Source organism: Gopherus evgoodei, chromosome 2, assembly GCF_007399415.2.
Source record: "Gopherus evgoodei ecotype Sinaloan lineage chromosome 2, rGopEvg1_v1.p, whole genome shotgun sequence".
In the NCBI taxonomy this organism is placed as follows: Eukaryota; Metazoa; Chordata; order Testudines; family Testudinidae; genus Gopherus; species Gopherus evgoodei.
In genome coordinates, this window is record NC_044323.1 from 161263017 (window position 1) to 161287952 (window position 24936).

The 24936-nt window shown below is 43.7% G+C and overlaps 1 protein-coding gene across 1 annotated transcript in view; it reads left to right on the forward strand.

Moving 5' to 3' along the window:
- The first annotated feature begins 1257 nt into the window (after positions 1-1257).
- The window catches only part of KCNU1 (potassium calcium-activated channel subfamily U member 1), an 85669-nt gene continuing 61990 nt past the window's right edge, over positions 1258-24936 (forward strand). Inside the window, exons 1-13 of the mRNA XM_030549526.1 lie at positions 1258-1299; positions 2801-2912; positions 3237-3312; positions 3666-3741; positions 4848-5018; positions 12498-12589; positions 14322-14432; positions 16082-16187; positions 16630-16712; positions 18045-18114; positions 18950-19105; positions 22609-22721; positions 23065-23133. Coding sequence (XP_030405386.1) covers positions 1258-1299; positions 2801-2912; positions 3237-3312; positions 3666-3741; positions 4848-5018; positions 12498-12589; positions 14322-14432; positions 16082-16187; positions 16630-16712; positions 18045-18114; positions 18950-19105; positions 22609-22721; positions 23065-23133 — 1277 coding nt within the window. The remainder of the gene's footprint in view (positions 1300-2800; positions 2913-3236; positions 3313-3665; positions 3742-4847; positions 5019-12497; positions 12590-14321; positions 14433-16081; positions 16188-16629; positions 16713-18044; positions 18115-18949; positions 19106-22608; positions 22722-23064; positions 23134-24936) is intronic.

Here is a 24936-nt window from a genome sequence, read left to right on the forward strand (position 1 = left end):
GCCAGATCTCTCCAGTTAAGAATGCGCTCAACATGGAAGAGTCTTCAGCTGGTGCACAGCCAACTCCTAAGGCAGCCCTCACAGCCAACTCTGGCATAGGTGGCATGCCAGAGATAGCAGGTGTGAGAATCTAGAGCTCTCTCAGGGTGAAATCCTGTCCTCACTGAAGTCAATGGCAGCTTTCCCATTGACTTAGTGGGGCTATGGTTTCACGCTAGGGGCATGTCTATACTGCGTGTGAAGGTGTGATTGCATCATATATAGGCATACTCCGGGTTAGCTTTAAGCTAATTAGAGTGGGTAACAACTGGCAGTTCAGGCTTCAGTCCAGGCTAGCTGTTTAAATTCAAGTCTGCCGAGGAGCCAGGGTATGTATTTGGTTTGCTAGCTCACACTGAAGCCTGTGCTTCCATGTCTTCACAACTCCTGTTATCTGCACTAGCTAGATTAAAGCTAACACAGGTATGCCTACCCATGACACAATCACACCTTTGCTTGCAGTGTAGACATACCCTACAAATAAGTGTCTAATAAAATGCTATATAAATATATGAAAATTAAGATGTCCAATAAATTTGCCTGATTCAAAAAAACAGTTTAACTCACTAATGTTAATGCAAACCTGATATTAGTTTATACATCCCAACTCACTGAGAAAGCAGAGATTTAAATTGCTTGGTGTATTCTTAACCTGTGGTTTGGGAAAATTCCACAACCAAAACAAAAGCCAGATCAATGGCCATTGCAGGTTTCTGTACTGGATACAATGGATGTTGAATCAGGACCTAAATGTGTAAATGGGACAATGACATCATGGAGGTACACACGCATTTCAACTTTATTTGTGTTAGATTCTGCCAGTGTCTCTCTTACATGGTGGCACTACAGAAAGAGTATGGATTAGAATAGGGGACTCCAAATCTTGGTTCCCATTCCCAGCTCTGCCACTGATTTCATGTGTGAACTTGGGCAAATCACTTAATCCCCCTTTGTCTCATTTTGGGTCTGATCCAAAGCCCACTGAGGTGAATGGAAAGACTTATTGACTTTAATATGCTTTGGATCAGGCTGTGAATCATCACAAATATGGAGGAATAATCCCTAATTCATAAGTATCTTGCAAGAGTTTAATAAATTAGTTAGTCAAGCATCTGGAGATTCTTGCATGAAAAGAGCAATGTCAATGCAAATAATGATGACTTTTCCTCCCTTAGCCCTGTAGAGCACTACTTCACAGACCACACCCTTTCTATAGATATGAGCTTCAATGCATTCTTCCTCTTCTATTTCGGATTACGGGTAAGGGCATTTTACAATCAAGCTGAGTTAAAATAATAAGTACTTGGAAATCATTTAACAGCATGAAGGAACATGAAAGGAATATTTCTCCTCTCATCACAATATGAAGCAGGAATTAACTCAACTGAAATCAATGGGATTACACCAGTATGGAACTGGCATGAGATCAGAATCATGTCTCAAATTCCAATATGTAAGCGAGACTGGACATTTCTGATAGCAAGAGGGAATACCAGGGGCCTCATTACAAAGGGCTAGGTTTTGATATCCTTCATCATATAGTATGACGTAGTATGTGACATTACTCCATACTAACCCCAATAGTGAAGTAAGGCATTATTTGCTATGAGCAAGGTTATCAGAATCTCTCCCGTGTTAACAGCTATGATGGTCTGACTGTTATGTTACTGTACTGGGTATCAGGATCTGGGTTCAATTCCTAACTTTGCTGCAGACTCCCTAAGTGAGCTTAGGCAAGTCATTTCACTGCTTTGTAAGATGAGGACAAAAATAGTTCCCTACCTCCATGGATGTTGCAAATTAAGTGTTGTTAGAGTTTGTGAGGTTCAGGTACCATGGTGATGGGGAGGGGCCATATCAGTACTAAGATAGAAGTAACCTCTTTGTGAACCATGTTGCTGCCAATTAGGAACATAGAATTTGCCATACTGGTTCGGACTGTTGGTGGCAGTGAGCAAAACCTGATGTTTCAGAAAAAAGTGAATACTTATTTAATGCACCAGACTGACTGTTCATTAAAGAAACTTCCCTCCTGTCCTGACAGCAATGTCTGTGCTCTGAAGCATGAGATCTGATTGCCTTAGCTTAGCTTTTGTAGCCAAGGTACAAATGTTATCAAGGCTCATAAGAATTTTCTATCTTTCCATTTTTAATCTGTTTTTTCCCCAGCCTGATAAATTCTTAAACCCTTTTTGCAGATCCCACTGTGAACAATGTGTTCCTTGCCCCTAATCCTCTAACCATCTAGTCAATTAGCTAGATTTCACCTCCATTCTCCTTGCATGGAGAGGATCATAGTGTGCATTTGTTAAGATACTACTGGCTGCACTGATGTGAAATACACTTTTGTCTTAGTTTTTGGCATTAGAACTCTGGCAAAGTTTTTAGAAAATAGGATTTTCCTTCTGACAGATTTGGGTAACAATGGCTGTGGGTTTTGCCAACCACTGGATTTGCTAGTTCAGTGTCATCGGCACTTAGATTCCAAGAGAAAAAAAAAAGATGGGTAAATAGATGTCAGTGGAGATAGGGTTCATTACCGTGACTGTGAGATGATGGACCAAATCCTCCTGTTGTAACTCCATTCTCCTCTGAAGTCACTGCAGTTCAGCTACACTAGGAATTAAGTTGCCTCAAGCTGCCCAACTTTAAAACAAACTGGGAAACGTTCATTGGGTACCCACAGAAGCCTCATTTCTGCTCTGATGTGCTTCAGTCTCACACCGTTCTCATGCTCCTTGATTTTGCCTGTTTTCTGTAGTTCATGGCAGCAAACGACAAGCTGAGATTCTGGCTCGAACTCAACTCCATTGTGGATTTCTTCACCATCCCTCCAATTTGTGTTGCCTACTATTTAAAGAGGAACTGGCTTGGTAAGTAGGACTTGGAGATCCAGTTTCCCATTATTGTTATTTCATGTCTTGTTCCCAGGATTATTTTACTATGCAGAGGTGAAGGTGATTTATAGGTATGAGAACTTCAGTCCTTATAGTTTTGTATAATACAAGGCCTGTCTTGAGGGCTTAAATTGAACTCAAGAAGCACCTGGTCCTGAAGCCAAGTTTGATATGACATTGGCTACATAGATAAAAATAGAAGTGTGCATGTTTGCTTACATGCATGCACGCACACAGAGACATAGTCTTGTTGCTAGACTTTGCTTTTCTCTGTCCTTTTCCTTTGCTGTTTTCCTGCAGGTTTGCGGTTTTTGCGAGCACTTAGATTGTTAGAACTTCCCAAAATATTGCAGTTTCTCAAGATCACCAGGACTAGGTAAGTCAAAGTCTGGTCAAGTGATGTCTGCCATATATTATTGGCTCCTGGCCCCTGTATTTTGGCTGGCTTAGAAAATGGAGGAAATGGGTGTAATTCATTGCTGGACAATTCTGATCTAGAATTCCATGTGTATTGCATCTGGCCTCTGACCCTGAATCTAAACTGCGCAAAATATTCTATATCCAACTTTGTGGCTCTGGCTCATCTATTTAGAAGGAAAAAGGAAAATCAAAAATATTATGTCCACTTGGAGGTCTCTTGCAAGAGGCAGATGGAGTCATGCAGGCAGTTGAAATTGTAACATAACTTATGCAATGTCTTTAATGAGATTTTCCTCCTCCTGTCCTCAGTAATTCAATCAAGCTGTCCAAATTGTTAGCTGCAGTTCTCAGCACCTGGCTCACAGCTGCAGGATTTATTCACTTGGTATGTACAGTTAGTTCCACATCCTTCCTGGATAACCATAAAACAGTGCTTAGGCATTTTCTCTTTGTACATTTTGCTGGAGGAATGTAGACGTTTACTTGAGAGAGATGAGACAGAAGTAGATATTGGTCTGAAAGACCATTGTAAGGGTCTGTCTATACTACAGAGATTTGACCAGCATAGCTACAAAGCCATATTTATGTCAGCATAACCCCATAGGGTAGACAGCCTACATCAGTGGAAGGGTAGGAACACTGCCTCCCTAAATGATGATAGCAACATTAATGGAATATAGGACAAACAGGAAAGCAGTTTCTCCTTAGCTGCACAGTGACAAGCTGTTCCTTGGCAGGGAACAAGGGTGAGGTGGAATCAGAAATTAGTCTCCCAAAGGAGTAGGGGACCGTTAGACATCAGCTCAAATCCCTAATGCAGTCATGTTGTACCTGAGCCAAGCAGAATTTACACCAACTCAACTTGCTTGGGTGTGTTACCAGATTAATCTGTACTGGGGTAAGCCCCATTTTGCACTACTGTCACGTATCTGCATCATAGGGTGACCAGATGTCCTGATTTTATAGGTACAGTCCTGATTTTGGGGTCTTTTTCTCATATAGGCTCCTATTACCCTCCTCACCCCCGTCCTGATTTTTCACACTTGCTGTCTGGTTACCCTACTGCATCGGGGGGTTACATGTGTTTAGCTATGTGGATGTAGCTACAACAGGGCAAATTTCATGTATGTTATTTCCAGCAAAGAGGTTCCCAAACCCTAGCTCACAGGGCAGATGAAGGTGAGGGAGGTAAGCCCTATTATATATTTATATATTGGAACAGGGCAGCTGGCAACTCATCCAACAGGGAAATCAATGGCAAAGAATCATTATGACTCTTGCTAGGAAATAAGCAGCAGATCCTATAGCAACAAAAATGCTTGTTTCATATATGGGAAAATAAAAAAAGAGAAACAGCAGCAAGATTTGCCACTCAACCAAACTTTTCCAAAAGGCACTGAAATGTATCCATGACACACTCATTAATTAGAGATGGACCTGAACCAAAATCTTGGATTCAAAGGCTTTCCTACCCTTTTATAATTCCGGCAGGTGGAGAATAGTGGAGATCCTTGGGTCCACCATCAAAATTCCCAGTCCCTGAGCTATTTTGACTGTTTATACTTGACAATGGTGACCATGTCAACAGTTGGCTTTGGCGATGTTGTGACTGTAACGTCCTTGGGTCGTATTTTCATGATTTTCTTCATCATTGCTGGTTTGGTAAGAAACCATTATCTCCTTTCTACAAGTGGCCAGTTCTCTAGAGTTTAATGCAATGACAAGATGTTTAGTTGATTTGAATGCCAACACCAAAGCTCAGAGTTCAGCATTTCTACTGTGATAGATGTTGGCATGACTAGCAGTAGAGCAGGGAACTGCATTCACTTGCCTTTCTCACCATACAAGAACCAGGGCACATTCAGTGAAATCCAAAGGTGGCAAATTTAAAATGGCTAAAAATAAATATTTTTTTTCTGAACATTGAACAATTAGTCAGTGGAACTTACTGCCACAAGATATCATAGAGGCCATGAGCTTAGGACGATTCAAAAAGGGATGGATATATATCTATTAACAAATATACCCAGGATTTGAATAGTAAAAAAATTGCAAGTGTTTAATATATTAACCCTCATGCTTCAGGGCACAAGCTTTGTCTAATCAGAGTTAGGAAAATATCTTATCTTTCTTCTTCGAGTGCTTGCTCATATCCATTCCAGTTAGGTGTGTGCGCGCCTGTGCACGTTCGTTGGAAGATTTTTACCCTAGCAACACTAGGTGGGTCGGCTGGGCGCCCCTTGGAGTGGCGCCGCTTGGCACCAGATATATACCCTTCAGTTCCTTCTTACCGCCCGTGTCGGTCGTTGGAACAGTGAAGCGCGGCTTAGCTGACCTCCACTTCCCTAGCTACTCGTAGTTCTCGTGTATATAGTTATATAGTTATAATCCTTTTATATATATATTTATATAGTTATACATTTTTTCTTTACTAGCATAGTTAGTTTAGTAATAGTTAGCGGGGTTCGGGGAGTAGCCCCTTCCCTGCACCCAGTGCCGGAGTCCATGCCTGGCTCACTGGGTTTTAAACCGTGCTCGACCTGCCACAAGCTGATGCCGACAGGAGTTCCGCATGACTCCTGTTTGAAGTGCCTCAGGGAATCGCACTTGGCAGCTAAGTGCCCCATTTGCAAGGCTTTTTAGCCGAGAACAAAAAGGAGCTGGACTTTCACTTACCCCTCCACCTTTGGCACCGAGCGCTGGTCAATCGGTGGGCAGAAGCGCCTCCTCAGCACCGGACCCCACCGGTACTGCCAAAGCCTCTTGGCACCAGCCATCACCAGCACCGAGGTCGACTCGGCACTGCTCCCTCTGTCCGAGGTTGAGAAAGCCTACGACTCCTCCTGCCAGTGCCTGACAGCTCCCCGGCACGCGCCATGGTTGAGCTCCCTGCTCCTGCTGCTTCCATGCCAACTGTACTGCAGCCAAAGAGCTTGTCTAAGTTGGATCGCCCGGCACTGATGCCTGCAGAGGCACCGATGACGTTGGCACCGTCGATTTCGGTCCCATGGAGTCGTCGAATCCAGTGCCTAAGAGCACTCCAGCACGCGCCATGGTTGAGCTGCACCAACTGCACCACAGCCAGAGACCCTGTCTAAGTTGGATAGCCCGGCACCGACACCTATCGAGGCACTGACAAAGTTGACACCGTCGATCTCGGTCCCATGAGGGCCATCGAATCCGGTGCCTGACAGCTCCCCGGTACGCGCTGTGGTTGAGCTTACTGTTCCCTCCATGCCAGAGACATTCCCAACGGCGGGGGATCTCATTGCCATGACAGAGTCGATGCTGCCTGAACCTCCGGCACCACCGGTGCGGGTAATACAGTCTCTTGCCAAGCCTCCCTTGATATGACCATCCTCTGTCGGCACAGCAGAGCGGCACCGTTTGTGATCACGGTCCCGCAGACGCTCCAGGTCCTGTTGCCACTCCCGCTCCTGACACCACTTGCAGTCCTGGTGTTGTTCTCCTCCTCGGTACCGGTTGCACTCGCCGCACCAGTCGGTATCCCGTTCGCCGACCAGCTACTCTCGGCACCATTCCAGCTCCCGGCACTGCAACAGGCACCGTGACTCCCGTAGCCGCTCCTGAAGTCGAGCCTCGAGATCTCGGTCGACCTCCCTGCACCGTTCTGGTCGCAGGTCTGGATCTCATTCCAGGTACCGGTATGCCTCCCGGTACTGGTCCCCGGTGCCGAGTTGGGCAAGGTCCGATAGAGTCAGAGACTCTGCCCATGGTTTTTCAGCACCTCCATGGCCATCCAGACACACATCAGTGTCATCCCACGCGGACAGCTCTTATGCTCAGGACCGCGATTCTGATGTGCCCACCAACAACTTGAGAGCCCATCAGGACCTCCTAAGGAGGGTAGCACTCAATATGGACCTCCAGGTGGAGGAGGTCCCGGAGATAGAGGACCTGGTAGTGGGCTTTCTACTGGCGGTTGCCCCACTAGGGGGGCCCTACCCCTTTATTCGGACCATCCAGGCGAATGCTGATACTATATGGCAGTCCCCAGCCTCTATCCCTCCTGCGGCCAGGGGAGTCAAGTATAAATATATGGTGCCCTCTAAGGGGTACGACTACTTGTATGTCCATCCTCTTCCCTGCTCACTAGTCGTTCAGTCCGTTAAGGAGAGGGAACGGCATGGTCAGCAGGCGCCAGCCCTGAAATCAAAGGAGGCTAGGCGAATGTACCTACTCGGCCGCAAGGTGTACTCTGCAGGGGCCTTACAGCTCTGTGTGGCAAATCAACAAGCCTTGCTTAGCTGCTATAATTATAACAGCTGGGTGGAGGTGGGTAAGTTCATGGAGCTTCTCCCTCAAGACTCCCGCCAAGAGTTCTCTGCCCTCTTGGAGGAAGGGAAAAAGGTGGGCAGAGCTTCCCTCCAGGCCTCGTTGGATGCTGCAGACTCAGCAGCCAGGTCTCTGGCCTCGGGTGTTGCCATGAGGCGCATCTCATGGCTTCAGGTTTCAAACCTCCGGCCGGAGCTGCAGTATATCATTCAGGACTTACCATTTGATGGTAAAGGCCTCTTCGTGGCAAAGACAGCCCCAGGCTGCAAAGCCTGAAGGACAACAGGGTCCTAATGCGCTCTCTCAGTGTGCTTACGCCGGTGACCAAACGCAGGCCTTTCCATCCCCAGCTACACCGCCATACTCTGTGCCTAGCCAGAGACAGGACTTTGGCAGACGGCGTGGCCGAGGTGGTCGCAGACCACCGTCAGGACCCCTAGAGGGCCAAGATCAAGGTCCCTCGCAATCACCACCGGGACCAAAGACGAACTTTTGAAGGTGCACCCGAGGGCGGCGTACTAGTTACAGGCCGGGATCCCACTCCTACTTCCTCCCGGCGTGGTCCCAGTTAACTTCAGATAGCTGGGTCCTACGCACGGTGGGGTATGGGTACCACCCCCAATTTGTTCCAACCCTGTCCCCCTTCAGGGACCCCTCTCACGAGCAATTCCTCTTACAAGAGGTGCAGACACTGATGGACAAAAGGAGCAAGGGGTTTTACTCCCGTTATTCCCTAATCCCCAACTCGAACGGAGGTCTCAGACCTATCCTAGACCTGCGAGGACTCAACCAGTTTATGATAAGGTTGAAGTTCCGCATGGTATCCCTAGGAACCATTATCCCGTCCTTGGGTCCTGGAGACTGGTACGGCCCCCTCGATATGAAGGCCATGTACTTTCACATCACCATCTTCCCTCTGCACAGGAGATACCTCCACTTTCTAGCCAACCGTCAGTACTTCCAGTTTACGGTCCTGCTGTTTGGCCTTTCTACAGCCCCACTGGTATTGACCAAGTGTATGGCCGTAGTCACCGCCTACCTCCGCCGATGTCACATATGCGTTTTTCCGCATCTGGACTATTGGCTTATCTGAGGAGACTCCGAGACATAATCACTCAGCATGTGGGCATCATCAAGGATCTATTCACACGTCTAGGCCTGATGATTACTATAGAAAAATCCACTCTGGTTCCCACGCAGAGGTTAGACTTCATAGGAGCTATCCTGGACTCCGACCTAGCCTGAGCCTGCTTACCACAGCCACGGTTTCAGGTAATGGCAACAATTATCCGAGATCCGCAGACTTTCCCAATGACCTCAGCTCGCACTTGTCTTGGTCTACTGGGTCCCATGGCTGCCTGCAAGTTTGTAACCAAACACACCAAGCTCCATCTCCGTCCTCTCCAAGTTTGGTTCAACTCGGCATACCGCCTGGACAGGGACCCAATGGTCATGATAGTCACCACTCCCTCGAGTACCCTAGGCTCCCTAGAATGGTGGCTAACTCCCTCCCTGGTGTAGGCAGGGATGCCGTTCCATCCGCCCCAGCCCTCACTGTCCCTGACAACGGATACGTCATCTCTCGGCTCGGGTGCTCACCTCAGTCACTTTTGAGTTTAAGGCCTTTGGTCTTCTCAGGAGCTGGCATTCCACATCAATGTCCAAAAATGAGAACAGTCCCCCTGGCGTGCCAGGGGTTCCAGCAGCAGCTGCAAGGCCGTGGTGTCTCAGTGTTTACAGCCAACACAACAGCCATGTGCTACATAAACAACCAGGGAGGGACATGGTCCTCCTCCTTATGTCAGGAGGCCATCCATCTCTGGGACTTTTGCATGGCCCACTTGATAAATCTGGTGGCATCCTTTCTCCCAGGCATTCGGAACACCTTAGTGCTTCGACTCAGCAGGTCTTTCCTGTCTCACGAGTGGTTGCTCTGCCCTGATGTGATGCATTCTGTTTTCCAGAAGTGGAGACTTTTCCCCACATAGACCTATTCGCTTACCACGAGGACAGGGGGTGTCAAATGTTCTGTTCCTTCCAAGGTATCTCCCCGGGATCGATATTGGATGCTTTCCTGATGCTGTGGAAGGGCTTAACTCCTTGATGCCTTCCCACCATTCCCGCTGGTTCATTGGGGCCTGCTCAAACTCCGCAGGGGCAAAGCGCGCATCATCATGATCACTCCGGCGTGGCCAGGCAGCACTGATACACCACGTTGCTGGAACTGTCAGTAGCCAACCCAATTACCCTGCCACTCCACCCAGACCTCATAGCTCAGGACCACAGCAAGCTTGGCCACCCGGACCTGCAGTCTCTTCACCTCACGGTGTGGCTGCTGCGTGACTGAACAGGGGTAGCAGGAAGCCTTCCACCTGGTCAACGTACCTGGCCGAGTGGAAGCGTTTCTCCTACAGGTGCGAAACGCTTGATCTTACTCCTACTGAGGTCTCGATCCCCTCTATTTTGGACTACCTCTGGCCTACACAAGCAGGGCCTAGTGGTGTCATCGCTGAGAGTACTCTTGGCAGCCATCTCTACCTTCCTCCCAGGCTAAGGTGGTCGTTCCGTGTTTTCACACTCTATAGTTTCGAGGTTCCTCAAGGGCTTGGAGCGCTTACACCCTCAAGTACTCCGCCCAACCCCAACCTGGGACCTCAACCTGGTTTTAACCAGACTTATGTCTCCCCCATTCGAGCCATTAGCGACCTACTCGCTGCTATACCTGTCTTGGAAGACAGCTTTCCTCGTAGCCATTACATTGGCCAGACAAGTCTCCGAGATCAGGGCTCTTACGGTGGTTCCGCCGTACACTATGTTTCACAAAGACAAGGTGCAGTTACGACCGCACCCGGCTTTCCTCCCTAAGGTGGTTTCGGCCTTTCATGTTACCCACGCTTAACACAATGGGAGCAACAATTGCACTCCCTGGACGTCTGTAGAGCGCTCGCATTTATATTGAGCAGACAAAACCATTTCGTAAAATGCCCCAACTCTCTGTCGTGGTAGCAGACCGAAGGAAAGGCCTACCAGTTTCCTCTCAGAGGATCTCATCTTGGGTGATGGCGTGCATCCGCACTTGTTATGATTTGGCTGGTATTTCCCCAAGCCACATCACTGTGCATTCTACCAGGGCTCAGGTTTCATCTGCCGCCTTGCTGGCTCATGTACCTACCCACAAGGTCTGTCGTGCAGCTCCATGGTCCTCGGTCCATACCTTTGCTTTGCATTATGCTCTGGTTCAACAGTCAAGATATGCTGCAGCCTCTGGCTCAGCACTTTTACATTCTGCCACATTTCACTCTGATCCCATCGCCTACATAAGGCTTGGGAATCACCTAACTGGAATGGATATGAGCAAGCACTCGAAGAAGAAAGGACGGTTACTCACCTTTGTAACTGTTGTTCTTTGAGATGTGTTGCTCATATCCATTCCAAACCCACCCTCCTTCTCCTCTGTCGGAGTAGCCGGCAAGAAGGAACTGAAGGGTGGCTGGGTTGTCAGGGGTATATATTCGGCGCCATAGCGACGCCACTCCAGGGGGCGCCCAGCTGACCCACCGAGTGTTGCTAGGGTAAAAATCTTTAGACGAACGTGCTCATGGTGCGCACACACCTAACTGGAATGGATCTGAGCAACACATCTCGAAGAACTACAGTTACAAAGGTGAGTAACCGTCTTATTTATATGTCACTCATCAGTGTTGTATCTGATCACCTCATAATCACTAATGAACTGAATCCTACAACAACACTATGAGGTAGGGGACTACTATCCCCATTTTAAAGATGAAGAATTGAGGCATAATGGTAGATTAAGTGATTTACCAAGGTCACATAGGGAGGTTATGTGTGAGGTGGGACTAGAACATAGGTCATCTGACTCCCAGTTATATACCTTATCCTTTAGATCATACTTCCATCACTATAGTAGGCATCTGGAGGGTGTGTCTGTATGGAGAAGTTGCTCCCTCTCATAACTGCCTACTGCAGGGTTTCTTGTACTTCTCTTTGAAGCAGCTTGTATTGGTGAGTGTTAGAGCTAGGATACTGAGATAGATTTACACCTGAAATAAGCAAGAAAATTTGTGTATCACACATGTACCCAGTGGGCATTCCCCCAGTCTTTATGATGACTATAGGATGATCAAGCCTTATTGTGAGCTTCTATAATGGCTCACACTTTAGGGCTTGAAATTTAACATGGATGGGGTGTTCACTCCACACCACGCCTGAAGGGGTTAACGTGGCTCAGAAGAGGACTAATTAACTTAGTAGGCTGCACATAGGGGGAGACTTAGGCTTCCATGACAAGCATTAATTGAAGATGGAGTCCATCTGGGCAGCAGTTGATAGGGGCTTGTATAAAATCAGGAAGAGAGAGCAGAAGGGAGTTACAGTGTGGAAGTGTAACAGTCAGTGTCTGGGCCTAGTGACAAGAGAAGGTGGAAGTCCTGGGATTCTGACCCTGACAGAAAGGTTTACCCAAAGTGGGGATGGAGAAGAAAGCTGCAGAAGGAGGGCCTGGGTGTCCTAGCCACTGGGGAAGTGCAACAGTCTTGAACTGGGGAGTCTGCCTGGAATGGCAGCTGGTCTGGTGAGACTTTGTTACTCCAGAAAGGGAAAACTGTACAGTGGTCTGACCAGAGGGCCAAGCCATGAAGTGGAAGCACTGCAGCTTCTAGAGAGCAAGAGGGGTCATAGCATGAGCTACCAAAGGAAGTGGGTGTCAGAATGGACAGAGCTAATCCTCAGACACAGCCACAAGAGGATTCAACGAGTAGTACCTTTGGACAATGGGAAAAGCAGAGATGGCTCTAAGCAGGATTGTATTTCTTGACACTCTAGGTCTTATTTGCAAATTTTATCCCTGAAATTGTGGATATCGTTGGTGGCAATCAACAATACCGAGATTCGTATGAGGTAGTGAGAGGGAGAAAGTAAGTGCGATTGTTTATATTGTCTTTGCAAAACAAAGAGAAGCTTACTAGTTACTGATTATATCAGAGGAAATAAGGAATAATATGAATCTTCACAAAATAACTTGAGCCAAATCCTGAAACTATCTGTCTTTCCACCCATCCGTCTTGGCCCTCATCACCAAAGCATCTGAGTGCATATCTAGTCAACAACAGCTCTCTTCAGGATGAGTTTTGTTTCTAAGGATATATCTATACATACAGTGCTGAAGCATGCAGTTGCACCGATACAGCTGCACTGCTGCAGCGTGTATGGTGAAGACGATCGAAGCTGATAGGAGAGAGCTCTCCTGTTGGCATAAAAAACTCACCTCCACGAGCAGAAGAAACTTCGTCGGCGGGAGGAGCTCTCCTGACAACATAGCACTGTACCCACAAGTGCTTATGTCAGTATAACTTGTGTCACTTGGAAGTGGTTTATTAACACCCCTGAGCTCTGTAAGTTATGCCAACATAGGCTGTAGTGTAGAAATAACCTAAGAAGAGAGGAAGTTTAAATTAAAGATAGACAAGTCCTATCATTTCAATTAACCCATCCCTTTCAAACAAAGCAGGATTGTTCCCATGTATTCTTCAGTGCTTAGTCCATTCTATTTTTCAGTAAAACCAGTTGACATTTTTCAAATTTCAGCTGAAAATGTCACTGAAATTTAAAATATCAACAAAAATGGAGGGGGGAATGATGTCATTAGATCAACATTTTCAGAGTTTGAGGGTTTTTTATTTTTAATTTAAAAAAAAAAGGAAATATGTCCCTTAATTTGTCTTGACCTGTATGTCAGCCAACTCTGTTTTTCAGTGACGCAAGTGATGGAGCTCACACCGTTTCCTTGGGGGAGTATCCCACTGTATTAAAGAAATCACTTGTAATATTTTTTCCCTGATATTCATTTTAAATTATTTTTGGCTTAATTTTATCTCATCACTCCTACTTATATATTCATAGACTGAGAGATTTTAATGCTAAAAGGGACCAGTGAGATCATCTACTCCAACCTCTGGCATGGCATAGAATTTTACCCAGTAACCGTGTATCAAGCCCATAACTTGTGGTTGAACTAGATCATCTCTTTCAGAAAGACATCTCTTCTTGATTTAAAGGTTCGAATTGACAAGAGTCCACTATAGATCCTTTGGTAAATTGTTGCAATGATAAACTACCCTCACTGTTAAAAATGTGCATCTTATTTCCAGTTCAGAATTGTCAAGCTTCAACTTCCAGTTATTTGGATTTTGCTATGCCTTTGTCTACTTGACTAAAAAATCCTTTACTACCTGATATCTTGTCCCTGTGTAGGCACCTACAGACTCTGAATAAGTTACCTCTTAAACTTCTTTACAGTATCCCCCAAACCCTTCCTAAATGAGTCCTTTTTCCCATTGGTGTCCTCACTATTTGAATACTTGTAAAGGGTTGTATATCCCCCTTGTTTACAAAATAACCCTTCTAACCTACAGGATCATGATATATGGAATCACGATCACAGCTACAGATACAAACAAAAAGGCTTCCACACAACTTGAGTTCCAACTTTGTTGCTATATTTACCCAGGACCACACTCTGTTTGGAACTCTATACAGCACACAGAGACATGTAGGGGCTAATTAATTGTTGCACACAATGCCATGCTTATAATAAGCACTCTACAGGTTTCAAACATAACAGAGAGTTCTCTGAATCTCTTTCTGTAGGTACATTGTTGTCTGCGGTGATATCACTCTGGAGAGTGTGACAGCTTTCTTAAGAAACTTCCTGGCCCAGGACACGAGAGATATTTGCACTGAGATTGTCTTTCTGGGAGAGTAAGTATTCCCACTAAACATTTCAAAGTCACTTCCTAAGCACAGTTGTTTGGGGGAGCTAGAGGATACTTCTCTTGCCTGGTGGCTTTGGGCAAGGGAAGTCACACTGTGTAACTAATGGGAAATAAGAGCAGAGGGTCATGTGAGACCTTCCCACCTTGGGAAGCTTTATGATAAAATCTTCTCTGTGCTAAATGTTTAATGAGAATAAAAATGTTCTCCTTTTTGAGTGTATCTTGCATTTTGGACTCACTCTATATGAGACTCTATGACCCACCCAAGGATCTCTTGGAACTATCTGGCAGAGTGCACAGGGGTAAATAAGGATTACAGGGTCTAGTATCTACTTATTGTCAGATAATATCATTTAATTTCTCTAGTGAAAGTCTATGTCACACTGCTCATCATAATCACAAAGACATGTTTGTATGGAAAATATGTGAGGAGTTATATATATACAACAAAATATATTCTCTAGGTCTGTTAAGACAGGTCACCAAAAGGTGATCCATATACTACTGTCTGTCAGGGGGAGGAGACATTTATCTCTCTTTGGCTGGTCATGTGCAAATTAAGTATTGCCTGGTTCACAATGGATTCCCATTTACAGTCTGAGCAAAATGAGTGGGAGGTGATTTTGACTCTGGAGCACTGATGGGACTGGCACTGGGGTAATGCATGCAGTTCTGGCGCCCATATTTTGCGGGGGATGTTGAAGAATTGGACAGGATGTGGAAAAAAGCCACAAAAATTATTAAAGGACTAGAAAAAATACCTCACAGTGAAAGACTTAAAGAGCTCATTCTGTTTATCTTCTCAAAAATAAGATTGAGAGGTGATTAGATTAGTGTTCATATATCTTCACGGGGAGCAAGTACAGTGTACTAAAGGGGTCTTTAATCTAGTGGAGAAAAGCATAATAAGAACCAGTGGCTGGAATTTAAAGCCAGACACATTCAAATTAGAAATGAGGCATAATATTTTATTGTGAGGGTGATTACCACTGGAACAAACTACTAAGGGAAGTGGTGGATTTTTCATCCCTTGTTTTCAAATCAAGACTGGATGCTTTTCTTGGCCTTAGCCAAACATAAATTATTGGGCTGAATACAGGGGTAATGGCGTGAAATTCTCTGGCTTGTGTTATACAGGATGATCTAGATGATCTCAACTTCCCTTCTGGTCTTAAAATCTATTATTCTGCGAGGGAAGGTTGGGTCACGTCTCTTGTATTTGGAGTAATAGTAAATGAGAGTGCGGAAATGAGTTAGGAAAATAACTGAGTTTAAGGGAAGGAGGTGACCTGAAGTGCACAGGGAGGAGAGAAACGGACTCATGGTTCCACCTGGATGCAGATTACAGGATCAGGGCTTTAGCAAGTCTTGCTTTCTGCTTCTCATGCAGTATCACTATGCTGCAGAGTGTGGCTGTGCTCATTTAAATGGAATAGTACTTCTTTAAATTCCATGACACTTAGGCTGTATAAAACCTAAATGATGTGCCTTCGCTGATCTGCCAGTGTCCCTTTTACGCAGATTTTTAAAACGGCACATAAACAAAAGAAATATTTTTTGGGAGGAAGGGTCAAGAACATTGTTATTAGGGGCTGATCAGCCTTTTCCTTCTGTTCTGAATCTTTTATCATGTAGAACTCTTCCTAGTCTGGAGCTGGAAACTGTATTCAAATGCTATTCTGCCTATACCACTTTCTTCCATGGCTCTGCACTGAACTATAAAGATCTGAAGAGAGTTGCGGTAAGACCCGCTTTTTTCCATCCACCATTTTCTTTCCAGGAGTCACAGTTTTGAAAATCCAGGCTCCAGCTGAGCTCCATCCACCCAAATGGTTAAATTCTGCCACTACTAGCATAGATTAGATCCTTATCCAAGCACTCCCATGTATTTCAATGGAATAATTTGCAGAGTAAGGTGAAACTCAGTGTGAACAAGGACACAAGAATCTAATCCTAAAAGTTTGAGCTTAATGGGTTAAGACTTGGAAAGATGGAAAATGAAAATCAATGACAAAACTGATTTGGGACCAATTGGCCTTAAAATAAACATATAAAATGGTTCTCATAAATGTAGCATTTTTTGGAAAGTAGAGATTCTTGACAGTAAGTCAGCTAAACACAGAGGATTATTGTACTTCATGTGGAATCAAACCCTGAGTCTGCTTTTCTTTTCTGAGAAACAGATGGGATTTGCAGATGCTTGTCTGATCCTAGCAGACACTTGCTCTTCGGACCCTTATGTTGAAGACAACTCCAATATCATGAGGTAGGGTGAGATCCTCCAGCATTCTCTTTCTGCATCTGGGTGATATTAGCATCGGCAAACACAATGAGTGGACCCAGGAAGGAGCAGAATGTATTTACCCTGTCACAAGTTTCTCTGCAAGCAGAATCCTAACATCATCTTTTGTGTCAGAGGACCAAGGAGACAGACAACTCTCCTCCCAAACCCTACAGTGGATGATGTTTTTGCTCTCTCACCCTCATGAATACTGTTGCAGCTCTCAAGGGGACAGGTGCCTTTATCCCGAGGAAACAGTCCTGCATTCTCAGGTGGCCTACTTTGGGCAGTGATTAGGCTAAGTCAGTACTTGTATGTGAGAGTCCTAGAGTGCATGTAGATGCTGTATTATCTGGTGCTGGTGATTCAATAGGTGTGTTGCTCCTCTTCAGAATCATTACAGAAATACTGTTCTGGCCCAAATTCCAAGCTAGATGATTATTTACATTTTTTATTTTATTTATTTTACAGCACCTAGCACAGTGGGGTCCAGGACTGGGGCTCCTTGGTGCTACTGCAATACAAATAAATCATAGACTACTTGTTACTGCCTTGAATCCCACCCTGAAGTTCTCAATGGATACAGATCTGATCAGGGGTGCTGGAACTATGGGTGCTGGGGTGTGGCAGCACTCCCTGGCTTGAAGCAATTCTCATCATATACAGCGTTTGCAGTTTTGTTCAGTGGCTCTCAGAAACACTTCCCTCCCTCCCCCGGTATGATTGTTCCAATGTCACTGTGTATGGTTCTCCACTTCTTGTCTGATAATATTGTCAGGCACCCTTTCATTTCACACCAGAAGTGGCTGCATTTCAATGGGGATTGAAGTGTCTCCCCTGCTATAGATGGAATATCAATTTGTTGCATTTGTAAAACATCATTTGTGGGAAAGGCATAATGGGAAAGTACTATATGAATTATTGTTCTCCCTAAGACCACCTTCTCTCCCAGCATCAGACAGTGGATGGGGAGGAAGCCTGGGGTTGGAATTATTCCTTTGCAGAATTCTAGAACTTCTTTTTCAGATAACAATTTTTCACACACAAAAATCAGAAACTGACTGTAGTTTCGCTGGAGGGTCCTCCGCAGTTGTCCCCACCCCGTCCTGATTCATCTGCAGCAATGGGATCCAGCTCTGGATTTCATCATGTCCAACTGCTTCAACTCTTGTGGTCAGCTGTGACATCTCATGTCCCTGGCCGGTCTCCATTCCCCTCTTGCTACGCTGTGCAGTTACCACTGTGATGAGGCTATGAAACCTGAGGGCATTTCGCCCAGACAAAGCACATTAACCAACAGGTATATTTTTCACGCAGGGCACTGTCTGTCAAGAATCACTATCCAAAGACAAGAGTCATTATACAGATAATCCAGTCTCATAAAAAGGTAGCCCAGTAGCTTTGACAGTCTAATCTTATTCCTTTAGTGCTACTAATCATGGGTGAAAGACTGGCCCCACTGAAATCAATGGATAAATTCCTATTGACTTCTGTAAGACCAGGATGTCACCCCACAGATCTTCCTCCTTCTACTACTATCATATCAAGTATGTCTGTTAATGTTACTAAATGATAATAACTGAATCTTCTTCTCTCGTGCACATTGTGTGCCATCAAAGGGGCATTGCTAGATTTTTTGTTTTAAAAATATATGTTTAGGTTTTAACTCTGCATTGTGTGCTGTCCACATCAGAAGCATTGCTCAGTTGGCAGAGATTTATTTTTGCTTTCCAGCAAAGCTTCAAGTATTAGTCATAGCAAGATATGGGGGATCAAACTAGAGGGACAATTAGTCTGATCCACTGTGGCAAGGTGTGGGATCCCTACTGGGCTAGATTTCAGAACGATAGGCGCTAGATCAGGATTTTCAAAAATAATGATTTTTTTGGTGCCTTGGTGTTTTGGTGGCCAGTGTGAGACCTATTAAAGCTGCTTGATTTTCAGAAAGTGTTTAACTCCTTTAAGGTTTTCCCGTAGGGCACCTAAACCAAGTGGCACCTCAAATCTCTAGCCCCTTTTAAAAACTTTGGCCTACAGCTGTTCACAGTCTTCATTACTGGTTTTGTAAACATTTTTAGAATATTGTTATTTTGAAAATTTCAATAACTATTTTTTTCAAAATCAAAAAATGGAGACAGAAAAGACAGTTTTTATTTTATAGGAACATCATGTACCTGCCTGTCTTGACCCTCACTTGTTTTCACTATCTTATCCTGAGACAGGTATACCTGGCAAACATCCCCAGCTGGGACTGGAGTAGAGGAGACAGCATCATCTGTTTGTCTGAACTAAAACTAGGCTTCATAGCACAGAGTTGCTTGGTCCCAGGCTTGTCCACACTCCTAAGAAGCCTGTTCATTAGGCAAAAGAGTACCAAGGTAAGCCCTTCACTTGTCCAAATAATGTGACTGACCACTGCAGGATCTTATCGGACAAGCATGTGTCCTTCATTTTAGTGGAAGCTGTGCCTGGGTATTTTCAGGCTTATCTTGATTAAACTGGGACTTAATTTGGCAGGGAAGACAAGCTAATCTAATAGGCTATTTTTATTTAACACTTGAATGTAGTACCACAGGTTTGCAATAATGCTTTACAGCATGATTAAAGGTATGGATCCTGATTCTCCTCTCAAGCCAGTGTAGCTTTGCTGACTTCAGTGGAATTACTCCTGATTTGAACTGATTGATGTAAATGAGATGAGAGTCAGTCCCGGGGTAGGTTTTCCATCCTGTGTAGTTAATAGCCTGCTTCTCACAGTTTAGGATCTCTCTGTGTGCATTAATTTCCCATCTTTGTTTTATTCTTACAGAGTTAGGCTATGTCTACACTATGGGTGCCGTAGTAAGGCTTCCTGCCATGATGGAAGGTTTTTTTTCATTGCTGTAGATAATTCTCCTCTCCAAGTGAAGGCAATTAAGTTGATGGGAGTATTCTTCCATTGATCTAGTTGTGTCTACACTATGAGTTAGGATAAGCATAGCTACAGTGCTTAGAAGTGTGAACTTTTCATACCCCTGAGCACCGTAGCTCTGTGTTTTAAGTGTTGACCAAGGCTTAGGGCTTGTCTACACAGCCCGGCAGTTCAGACAACAGGGGAATGAAAAGCAGTGTGCACCAAAGCATTCTAGTATATCTCCCCCAATTGCACACTTTGGATGCGAACTAAAAGGTAAACAGGACTACATTAATGCAAGGTAGGAACCGTTTAGTTCATGCCCACAGCATCCACATGGGGGAGATAAGGCACAGCACTTTGGTGCACACCGCAATTCATACCCCTGAAGTCTAAGCTGCCGGGCAGTGTAGACATAACCTTAGATTCAGCCTTTACAGAGGGATAGAACAAGGCCACTGAACCACTTACACCCTCCAAATAAAATTTCATTGAGGATTAAGTGTGCACAGGACTTAGGTACTGTCCTTCTGCAAAAGAGTGAATACTAACATACTCTCCCTTTCCTGGTCTGACCCTATTAAAGAAGAAAAATTAACAAGTAAGATATTAGCTTTTCAGTACACAAAATTGCTCGCAATTCTTACAGCCAATGCTGGAAGATGTAATAAAAAGAAATAACTATCAGGCATTACGTTGTTTAGAGAAGCCTCATGTTTCCTTGTGCTGCAATGGATATGTTTTTACTATCACCTAGTGGCTGTTTGAGATGCCTTCCATAAGTGACTTCTATGCTAATTGAATTTCCCTCTATTCTAGATTAGAACAGTGGCAAGAGAATTATACCATTTCTGATTTCTGATACTTTTCATTCACAGGTTTCGCTTATACTGATTAAGTGAATGGAATATGAAATAAATATAGGTCTGGTTCATATACAAAAGTTGTACCTAAAACTTGTTGGAAGATTTTTGACTAAACATATTTTCATCAAAATATGCTGTGTTATCAAAACCAAAATGTTTTGAAAAAAATTATTGATTTTTGACAGTTTGGACGGGAAGGTTTCTAATGTGCAGGGTTTTCTGCTGACCAGAGAAAAAGAGAGACCCACATTACAAACCTGATGCTTTGTATTGGAAAACAGATATTTTGACACAATTCCGTTTCACAAAACGTTGAGAAGGTTTTTGTTTTATTACAATGTGGAACAAAAACAAATTCTGAAATCTCATGTTGCAAAACAGAATTGTCATCCTGTGGCCTGCTTTAGTTCTTCAGCTTTAATTATAGTTAAACAGATATAACACCTCTAGCAGGGATGCTGTTGTATTGGTATAAAAGTGCTTATACCAGCATACCTAAGGAAACAATTATTTTCTTTGCTTATATATGGGATGAATAAATACAGATTTATAAGTCTTAGCATTCAAATTTATCGCCTTAAATGACAAGGATAAATCATGCATGCAAATTGCACATCAAAGTTGTGAAATGGGTTACAAATGCAATAAAAAATAAGGGATTCAAAAGATTAATAAATGGAAGGGGTGTGGCACCAAAGACATTCCTCACCTGGGGCAATGTTTGGTCTAGGGCTGGCCCCGTACTGAGCCACTTCAGCTCCCGCTTTCTTCGGTAGAATTTTTGGTGCTCTGCACGTCTCAAAACCAGGCCTAAGGTTTCTCTAATCGAGCATCCCAGAACAGAAGCACTCACAGTTGGTAGCCACTCTTAAAAATCTGGAGTCTACATAAAATAAATTATTTTAGTGTGCAGGAACATGGACTGTACATAAGCTAGTAAGTCACATACATGGCACCTGGATGTAATGCAGGTATCTTTTCAATTAGTCACCTTTTTTAAAATTATTTTTGCCTTTTCCTTCCAAGAAAAAATTGTATATGTGATTTTTCAAGTGACAATAGAATTCAGGTTAGATATAAGGAAACGGTCCATTATCAAACAGTAATTATGGCCATGGAATAAATTGCCCAAGATATTAGTTAACTATTATTAATTGTTCAAACTGGTTAAGAAATTTTCTTTCCTGCAAAAATTTTCAGGTGTTTAGTTTCTGATCAAAATTTCTGTTTTTCTAATTGCCAGAAAAACAAAAACAAAACAAAACAAAAAACTTTTTTTTTATTTTGTTCTGTGAAATCCTGGAAGTCTTTGACAATTGGCATTTTTTTGCCAAAATTTCCATTTTGTCAACAAAGCCATTTTTCGTTTAAAAACAAAAAACAAAACCTTTTCGTTAGAGAATTTTCAAACAGCTCCATTAATTGTTTTTCTTGGCAGGCAGTAAGATACCACGGTGATGGGTGGCAGTATAAAATCCTAAGGACTTCTCTGCACTAGAAATTTTTGCTATTTTAACTATACTGGCATAGTTAAAGCAGCAACGCTCCTAGGATGGACACAGTTATACTGGTTTAAAGAGACTATACTGGTATAGCTTATTCCAGTTGAGGAACCAAAATAAGCAATACTGATATAAAGCACCTTTGTAGCAGTATAATTGCCCCTACTCTATGGCTTTTACCAGTATAACTAAGCCTGCAAAAAATCACAGCCCTAACCAACGTATTTACATCACTAAAACTCTTAAGAGAAGACCAGCCCTATAATAGATAGGTAGACAGAATAATTGTTATTGCAAAGTAAAGGAATTTTTGCTCAAAATTATTTGACTCTGGAACTTCTTTGTATGTTTTCATCATTACGTGACTTTCTCTATTTTTAGTCCTGCTAAACAACCAACCTCAGTTAATGTATGAGTGTGAAGCGTTCAGATCACTTATGGTTTAACTTGGCCCATTATTCTAAGTGCTGTTCATGTGGCTGTTGCAGTAGCCAGTGGGTGTCACTGAATTCTAGTAACTGTCAGGGTTGCCGCACTAATATATAATCGTGGCCAGAGGCAGCCCAGTTTACACTGCCTCTTTTGCAAAACAACATTTGCTCCATGGTTATTTATTTTAGGTGAAGAGAAAAGGCCTGCAGCACAGGAACATTTTTGAGGGTAATGACTACAAAGTGATGACTCATTGGCTCTCCAATGATTTTGTGGACATGACTTTTCCAGACGTTTGCCGGTAGGTAGTACAGAGTTCAGTGTTACTTCCCTGCTTCCCTTTTGAACGTCAATCCATAATAAGAAAGGGTGTAAATTTAAAGTGAATTAATTATTCCTGATTAACTTCATGTGTTGGAAGCTCTTAATCCAGAACATTACCCATGGAATTAAACAGGAATAGCTATTCTGGAATAATTCCCTGTGTAGACGTGCTATTGGGCCTTAATTTGATTTCACTTAATTCACTTCAAAAGTGAATTAAGATGAGCTGAATAAGGACACTCTAATTCTGAATAAAAGTGTTCACATAGGGACTTAATGCAGTTTAACGAATCCACTTCAGGCCTGTTTCCTTTCCCCAGGTTCTGCTTTGTGAAGCTGGACCTTGTGCTGCTCGCAATTGAATTCAGATCTGGCGTTCATGAAAACAGGTGACTAGCGAAGCTGCTGATCCATTTCTTTTAACAAGAACTTGTCTATGTAGTAACCATTCCCAGCCCCCTTTGGATGAAATTTGTCTCTGGGCAGACAGCTAGCACAAGGTCTTTGCATAACACCCCACTTCAGCCCTATTTTGAAGACATATGTGAGATTAGTCTTTGGGTTGGTCAAATGCAAAGGGGTAAATTTCACCCCATATGATTAGTTTCCTCTTCACCTCCAGGGTGATCAGCAGAAGAGGCAAATGAACTACTGTTTTCATTGTCCACTCCTGTACTGAAGTGACTGCCCATTCCTCAAAGACGAATGGATCCTGGTGACTCTATAGATGTGAAGTGACATACTCATGGTCACTCAGCAGGCCAGGAGCAGAACTGGGCATGGAATACAGATCACTTAATTCCTAGCCTTATATTCAATCTGGGAGGCCACACTGAATCACGTGACTTGATATTATAGGCTGAGGTAATATCAGGAAGAAGTGTCTCTAAAAGCCTCTGAACAATTCAAACTCAGAAAGCCCTTAGTGGAGACTCAGCATTTCCTGCAAGGGGCCAAGCAGAACAGGTTGAAATTTTTTTTGTTCAGAGAAAAACACTATTTTGCTGAAAATGAATGTTTTACTAAAATGTATTGGTTTGGGCAGAAATGTTGCAAGACTTAAGTGAGACTCACTTGGGATATGACCCAGGTTCTAGTTCTTGATCTACAATAGGGATTAGAACTGGGGTCCTCCACATCCCAGTTGAGTGTGCTGGCTATTCTGAGACAAGTCTCTCTCTTTTTCTGTTTTTGCAAAGAATTTCAAAAGGTTTTGGTTTCACTCCATGTTGGAATGAAAACAAATTTTGTAATCTCTGGATTTTTTGCAGCCAGCCCTCCTACTGAGCACTCTCATCTCCCACTGGCTTTATGGCAGATGAAGACTGGCAGCACTTCTTGGGTTCAGACACAAAGAAAGTTGTGGTTTTCTTTGTGTTGAAGGAGGAGGGAAAGTCCCCTGAATCAATATGTGACCTTCTGTATAGCACAATTATACAATAATGACTGGCGTAGTGGCCCTTTTCCCAGCCAATACAAGACCACGGTACCAGGGACATGACAATGATGACTATAGACAGAGACAGGCACATGAAAACAGGAATTGTACAGCAGTTTAGGCCTCACTTCATGGTCTTAACTGGCATCTCCTGTGCAAACTGCAGATGTTTCACCTTGATTTGGGGTGATCCAGCTCAATCTGAGCCCATTTCTTTCCATCGCTAATAGAAACACTTCCCTAGGTTTTAACCTCAAAAGTTGTCAAAGTTCCTCAACTCCATGACGTGTGGTCACAAAGGCATAGTCTGTCAGTGCTGAAAGCAGAATCTGCTAAAATCTGAAACTAATCTGGGCCAGAGCCAGATAGTAATCCCTAACTGCTCTAATGATGAAATGCAAGATACTCTAATGGGAATGCTGGAATTGGATGAGAAAAGAAGAATGAGCCAATGCTGCAGATTTTAGAAAACATTAAGAAATTATCCAGAAAACAGCAGTTTATTAAGGTCAATTATTTTTTTCTGCCTTTGTAAATGAAATGTCTGCCTGTTTGGGGGAAACTTCTGAGAACATGAAAAGAAACACTGACAATAAAACAAAGGAATAGGAATATGTTTTTCTTCTGCCTCAGTTGTTTGTTCATTAGTAACTGGACAACTAAAGAGGAGAAGGAACTGAGGGGAGGGGTCCTCTTCCTTTTTGGGTGGGAAGTGAAAAGATGCATCCTTATGTGGCTGTTCCCTGTTCCAGCT